Raw genomic sequence first — 7,500 nt, 5'->3', positions numbered from 1 at the left:
GATTAGGTTTTACAATGGGTTCTCGTAAAGGACAAGTATTGTTTCAACTAAAGCACAGACCATTCATGTTTCATAGTTTTTCCAACAAAATAATAAGACTATTCTTATATCAATTAAGTGTTGTAATATAGAGAGTATATTCTAAATGTATGCAGGATATTGAATGACAAAACATATATAAATCCTAAAGATGAATCCTCATGTACAGCATATAATCAGATTAGCCCTAGACTATATATTTACATTGAGTGCAATCAATGGCTGAGCTTCATTGCATTGTGAAATGTATTTGCACCCAGTTGTCCAGTGATCGCATCCTCACCCTGGAAATAATTTAGTTGCAAATTGACTGGAAGATGGTGAAAATTGAAAGTTAAAATTAGAAGTACTCATAATAAACGGCAGAAAAAAGGTCAGATGATGCTCTGCAGTGATGAAATTGGAACGTTTGGTAAATGAGGTTTTCTGTTTGTCGTGCAATATATGTGACATGCCTACCCAAAGCTGCTGTAATAACAATGCCAGTATAAAAAAAAAAAATACCTGGCAATTTGAAGCTGGAGAAAATTCTCTGATGATTTTGGAAGTTTCTAGTGTGCCTTTGTCTACAATGTCTGTTTTCTTTTTTATTTTATTTAATTTTTTTAAATATATAACTATATAGGCTACAGTATTTATGGGGGGGAAAAAACTCTTGTTTAAAAAAGGGTCACATTTGTAAACAAAGGTAGCGTAACTGATGGATTCTTGTAAAAAAAATTGCTCACAAAAAAAACAACTTATTTTAAAGTAGCCCTGTTAAATACAATACCGCAAAAATAATTCCTGCTTTTCTTGTGAGAGTCCCGGTTCAAGAGAATAAGATAAAGACATTGCCCTCAGTGCCCAGATTTAAATAAGGCACAATGCCCCAGCTCTCCTTGTGTTCTGTCTGCTTGAAGGATGGATAAATTGCATTGGCTGAGAAGGCTGGCCAAACTGTCTGTATCTAAGGATGAGGGTAATGAAAGATTTATCACTCTGTGCAGCATTTGCTAAATACAACTAGGGGCTGATTTCCAGAGGTGAGCCCAGCTGTAATGATATAATACTGCTGTCCTCTAATGTACAGGCCATGGATATTTAGTATGATATATATATAACAAATCTGTATGTAGTGTTTACTGTAGAAATTACATTTTCAACTTTGATTATTCTTAAAATAATCAGAATAATAATCATAAAGTCTTTTCGGGGGCCAGGAGAGGAATTCACACAAATAATAAGGATTGTTTTAGGACACCATTTTTTTTTTTTTTTAAACAGAAGTCATTTAGTTAAATAAAAGAAATGTGGTTGTTTTCAGCTCAGGAACATTTTTTGTATTCATTTTATGATGTTTGTGAGGGAATCCGTCAGAATTCGCATTGAAATATATGATTTTTCCCATTAATTAACATGTTTAGGTATATTGCTATTTCTCCTTCTGATCATTTTGTAGTACAAGGTGTCATGAGCAGGAATTTAATTTTCTAACGTATTGGAATCTACCCGGTTTCTAGTTGGGGGACGTTATTGATTAATCTCTCAAGGTAACATAAGGTTATCTAAACAAGGGAGAGCACATTACTAGATTCATTTGATAAAGTCTGCCTAGGTTAGTTATCTGCATTTTAGTCTTTAAAATACCAGCTCTCAGTGCTTGTTAATTGTGATTCCTGCATTCACTCTCCTAATCTTTCTGTTTTACATAGGTGTGAGGTATCCTTCATGTATTCCTTAAATTAATAAATACATAATGAAAATGTAAAAGATCCTACAGCAAAATGTTTATTTCATGCTTTTCATTTGAACATCACATCTTTCAGTGTGAACGTATACTGAACCAAAGCTACAATTTGTGTTTCTTCACAGGAATTAATACACTGGGTAAAGAAGCGTCTGGCACTGCTGCAGTGGGAAAGAGGCCACTACTGCAGGAAAAAGAAAATGACAGTGCATCCAAGAGACCAAAGTCAGCTGATGACAATAAAACCAGCAATGACCAGGTAATGTTACAGACTCCCAGACAGCCTGACATTAGGACTGAAAAATAACATTTAGCAAGAGCATTGCACATATTTCTCTTTTAAGAAGATACAATATATGTGTGTGTGTGTGTGTTTTGTGCCCCCTGCTTCTGATATTTTCATTGCATACATTTTAAAATTGAATTATGAAACTTTTAACTAGCTAGTGGCACAGGAGTGAGAGATGCATGTCTTAGTAATTTCTGAAATGGATTGCATTAAGGGAGGTGAAGAGAAGCGCCAATCTTAAAGTACTCCTTGTAATTAGGGGGAGGCTGGGACTCAGAGGTTAGGTACATTCTTAATTTGTAATCTCATTAATACCGATTTGCTTAATCACTTTTTTTAAATACATATCTCTCTCTCTTTCTAGTGTGAATATGTGCACATATTATTTTTATTTTAACCAATATTGTAATGTACTACTTTGGATGTACGGTCCATTTAGTAATGATTCGATGGCTGCTGTCTCTGCAGGTCTTCCAGTGCCCCTACTGTAACTACAGTAACAAGGACACCAACCGGATCCAGATGCACGTCATGTCCCAGCACTCGATGCAGCCCGTTATCTGTTGCCCTCTCTGCCAAGACGTCCTCAGCAACAAGATCCATCTTCAGCTTCACCTCACCCACCTTCACAGCGTGGCTCCTGATTGTGTGGAGAAGCTGCTCATGACGGTAAGTACACAATTCGCACGCTCGTTTCACCAGCTGGCTCCCTTTCGGCCTCTTTTTAGTGTAGCGCGTATTTTGCGAACAGTTAAATGTTTCCCATGGATTTAATCCAGTCCTGGAGGAATTTGTTCAAAAAGCAGAAACATTATCCCATGTTTGTGCTATCAATATAATGTAATTCTGCTTAAAAAAGAAAAAACATTTCAGCTGCGTACTATAATTTAAACAGCTGAGTCAATATAATTTTTCCCCCTCCATTTTCTTCTGGATTGGAAAAAGCATACATTACTAGTACAACCATATGTAAAGTTTGTTTTGGGACATTGACATTTTTTTTTTAATTAACTTAAATTAAGCAGGTGAACGGTGTTAGAATTATTATATGTCTTTGTATTTTAAAAGGTATCGGCACCAGATGTTATGATGCCCAACATGCTGTTGCCTACGACTACACAAGATAAACTGCAGTGTCCGATTGACACATGTTCAGTTGTTACACCTGAGGTGTCTGGAAATCCTTCAGGTAAGCTCTTGTTTTTAATTACACAATTAAAGCAATTCCTCAAACTCTTTAATGTATTTACTATATGTTTTGTTTGTGTGTATTTATATACAGTATATGATTCTTCTGAACTGCAGTAGTCAAGGAACAAAAAGTAAAATAAACAAGGAGTATGTTTTTAAATGTCCAATAAAAACACCTTTTCGTTTTCCTTTTTTTCTTCTTGTCCAGGTGACAACTCCTATGATGAAAAGAGTACCATAGCACAAGTAAAGAGTGAACAGGATCTTCAGAACGAGGAACTCAAGCCACCAAAGGAAGCTTCAGAGGCACCCGACTGGAAGAAGAGCAGCAGCCAGGACCTGAAAAACCCTGACTCCCTGCAGGAGCACTTGACTGAATTGCAGAAACGGCAGCAGCTGTCTGTCTCTGATCGCCATGTCTACAAATACCGCTGCAACCACTGCAGCCTGGCTTTCAAGACTATGCAGAAGCTTCAAATACATTCCCAATATCATGCTATCCGTGCCGCCACTATGTGCAGCCTGTGCCAGCGCAGCTTCCGTACATTCCTTGCTCTTAAGAAACACTTGGAGAATGGCCATCCCGAGCTGAGTGAGGCCGAGATTCAGCAGCTCTGCGGGAGCTTACCCGTGAACGGGGAGTTCTGCTCTGAAAGTGAAGCCAGGTCTCTCGAAGAGGCACAAGCCCTGGAACAGGAGCTCGACAAAGATGACGACTTGGACCAGGAGGGGAAGGCCAGTCCAGCGGGAAGTGACTGTAGCTCTCTTCCGGATGAGATGGGTTCCGAACCAAAGCGGACTTTGCCTTTTAGGAAAGGCCCGAATTTTACTATGGAAAAGTTTTTAGATCCTTCCCGTCCATACAAATGCACGGTGTGTAAGGAGTCCTTTACCCAAAAAAACATTCTCTTGGTTCATTATAATTCAGTGTCACACTTACACAAACTGAAGAAAGTTCTGCAAGAGGCCTCCAGCCCGGTCCCACAGGAGACCAACAACAGCGTAGATAACAAACCGTACAAATGCAATATTTGTAACGTTGCTTACAGCCAAAGCTCAACCTTGGAGATCCATATGAGATCTGTGCTCCACCAGACAAAAGCCAGAACTGCCAAATTAGAGACTAGCAGTAGTGCTGCAAGTGGAAACAGTAGTGTGGCACCTGCTAATAGCCCAGTTTCTGTCAGTCAAGGACATGTAGAATCTGCAAGCTTACCAGCGTCAGCCAACAAAGAAAACAATGTAGATGCCAAAGAAATTAACAAAAAGCAAGCTCCTGATCACATTTCTGTTCAGCCCACTCATCAGCCCTCCCAGTCACCAGCACAGCTTCAGATGCAACTGCAGCACGAGCTACAACAGCAGGCTGCTTTCTTTCAGCCCCAGTTTCTAAATCCAGCGTTCTTGCCTCACTTTCCAATGACCCCAGAGGCTTTGCTGCAGTTCCAACAGCCCCAGTTCCTCTTTCCCTTTTATATCCCTGGCACAGAGTTTAACCTCAGTCCCGAGCTGGCTTTGCACTCTGCTGCATTCGGGATGCCTGGGATGACAGGATCGTTACTGGAAGACCTGAAACAGCAGATGCAACAACAACATCAGATAGGTCAGCAGCAGCTCCAGCTCTTGCAGCAGCAGGCCCAGCAACAGCAGTCCTCCCAGTCGCAGATGCAGCAACAGAAACAACAGCAACAATCTAACAAGCCAGCCAAGGGGGAGCAGATTCACACGTCTACTTCTGAAATTCAGATGTCCAAGGAAGCTGAAGAGCAATTGGAAAGACAAGAGAACAAAGCCAAGCAGGAGTGTTCTACTGATGGTGACGGCATGAGGGAAAGCAAGGAGTCCAAAAAAATGAAGCTTCAGGAGTCGCTCATCCCCCCACCTCGCATTGTTTCAGGGGCACGGGGCAATGCCGCCAAAGCCCTGCTTGAGAATTTTGGCTTTGAATTGGTTATCCAGTACAACGAGAACAGGCAAAAGAGTCAGAAGAAAAACAAACCTGGCGACGACGAGATCACTGATAAACTGGAATGTGGAATGTGTGGAAAACTCTTTTCCAACATCCTTATTCTGAAGAGTCACCAAGAGCATGTCCATGGGCAGTTCTTCCCATACGGAGAGCTGGAGAAGTTTGCGCAGCAGTATAGGGAAGCTTACGATAAACTGTATCCGATTTCTCCACTGTCTCCAGAAACTCCTCCGCCACCTCCTCCACCTCCTCCGCCGCCCCCGGCAACTTCCCAGCCTTCTTCGTCTTCAGTCGGAAAGGTCCAGACAACTGCCCCCGCAACTCTGCAAGCCCCACCTCCTCCACCGCCGCCCCCACCTCCTCCTCCACCTTCTGCACCACCTCAGGTCCAAGTACCTGTATCACTGGACCTGCCTCTGTTTCCTCCCCTGATGATGCAGTCTGTGCAACACCCATCCCTGCCTCCCCAGCTTGCCCTCCAACTTCCATCGATGGATTCGTTGTCGGCAGATCTCACCCAGCTCTGTCAGCAGCAGCTAGGACTGGATCCCAATTTCCTCAGACACTCGCAGTTCAAGCGCCCTCGCACCCGCATCACTGATGACCAGTTAAAGATTCTGCGTGCATACTTTGACATTAATAACTCGCCCAATGAAGAGCAGATCCAAGAAATGGCAGAGAAGTCAGGCCTCCCACAAAAGGTTATCAAGCATTGGTTTCGCAATACTCTTTTTAAAGAGAGGCAGCGGAGTAAAGATTCTCCCTACAACTTTAACATTCCTCCTATAACTACATTGGAAGACATCCGCCTGGATTCTCAGTATAACACACTGGAATACTACAAAACTGATGCCACCATGAACAAGCGGTCTTCTAGGACACGTTTTACAGACTACCAGCTGAGAGTCCTTCAGGATTTTTTCGACACCAATGCTTACCCAAAAGATGATGAGATCGAGCAGCTCTCCACGGTTCTGAACCTGCCAACTCGCGTGATTGTTGTCTGGTTTCAAAACGCCCGTCAGAAGGCTCGCAAGAGTTACGAGAATCAGGCCGACGTTAAGGACAGCGAGAAAAAGGAGCTGACAAACGAGCGGTACATTCGGACCACCAACATGCAGTATCAGTGCAAGAAATGCAATGTGGTCTTCCCACGCATTTTTGACCTAATTACTCACCAGAAAAAGCTGTGTTACAAAGATGAAGATGACGATGGCCAAGATGAGAGTCAAATGGAGGATTGTATGGACATCAGTGACCAAATGCTTTCAAAGCAAATGTGTATGTCAGGGCTGCCAGAATCATCTAAACCTTCTTTGGGGACTGCAACTAGTTCTGGATCAAGTACTCCTCTTATGCCTTCACCTAAACCTGATATGGGCAAAGCATCTCCCAAACCTGACTTTCCAACAGAGAAACCAAAGCAAACTGAGGCTGTCCCCTCCCAGGTGGCAAAGGTTGTAGCTTTGTCGGAGCCACAACCATCTAAGCCTTCCACACCTCAACCCACCCAGCAGAAACCATCCCAACAACAAATAACTAGACCTCAGTCGCAACCTCAGACTACATCAGTCCCCTCCAGCCCACTTTCAATTGCCATCACCTCCTTGACGAACAGTCTACCTCCTCAGATGTTACAATACCAATGTGACCAGTGTAAAATTGCCTTCCCAACTGTAGAGCTTTGGCAAGAGCACCAGCACATGCATTTCCTAGCAGCCCAAAACCAATTTCTTCATTCACAGTTCCTGGAAAGGCCTGTGGATATGCCCTATATGATATTTGATCCTAACAATCCTCTCATGACTGGGCAGCTGATCTCTGGAGCCCTCTCACAGATGCCATCGCAGAACAGCTCAGCACTCTCCACACCTCCCAGCGCGGGGTCCAGTTCACTGAAAAGGAAACTAGATGACAAAGAAGAAAGCAGCTCCAATGAAAAAGATGGTGGAAACAGCGGGGAAGATCAGCATCGGGATAAACGCCTTCGAACCACCATCACCCCAGAGCAGCTGGAGATTCTTTACGAGAAGTATCTCCTCGATTCCAATCCAACTCGGAAAATGTTGGATCACATTGCTCGTGAAGTAGGTCTGAAGAAGAGAGTGGTGCAGGTCTGGTTTCAGAATACACGTGCCAGAGAGCGGAAAGGACAGTTCCGAGCAATGGGGCCTGCTCAGTCCCATAAAAAGTGTCCATTCTGTAGAGCACTGTTTAAAGCTAAATCAGCACTTGAAAGTCACGTACGCTCTAGACACTGGCATGAGGCTAAACAGGCAGGTT

The 7,500-nt window shown here is 42.9% G+C and overlaps 1 protein-coding gene across 4 annotated transcripts in view; it reads left to right on the top strand.

Moving 5' to 3' along the window:
• The window catches only part of zfhx4 (zinc finger homeobox 4), an 86,094-nt gene that overhangs the window by 72,508 nt on the left and 6,086 nt on the right, over window positions 1-7,500 (top strand). For all 4 annotated transcript variants that reach the window (XM_066721683.1, XM_066721692.1, XM_066721668.1 and 1 more), the window contains 4 exons: window positions 1,894-2,027; window positions 2,526-2,726; window positions 3,126-3,246; window positions 3,457-7,500. The exon at window positions 3,457-7,500 is cut by the window's right edge and continues 1,257 nt beyond it. In XM_066721683.1, coding sequence (XP_066577780.1) covers window positions 1,894-2,027; window positions 2,526-2,726; window positions 3,126-3,246; window positions 3,457-7,500 — 4,500 coding nt within the window. The remainder of the gene's footprint in view (window positions 1-1,893; window positions 2,028-2,525; window positions 2,727-3,125; window positions 3,247-3,456) is intronic.

This window comes from Amia ocellicauda, chromosome 2, assembly GCF_036373705.1.
Source record: "Amia ocellicauda isolate fAmiCal2 chromosome 2, fAmiCal2.hap1, whole genome shotgun sequence".
Taxonomy (NCBI): Eukaryota; Metazoa; Chordata; class Actinopteri; order Amiiformes; family Amiidae; genus Amia; species Amia ocellicauda.
The sequence above is the reverse complement of the archived record's forward strand: the minus strand, read 5'-3'. Positions and strand labels throughout refer to the sequence as shown.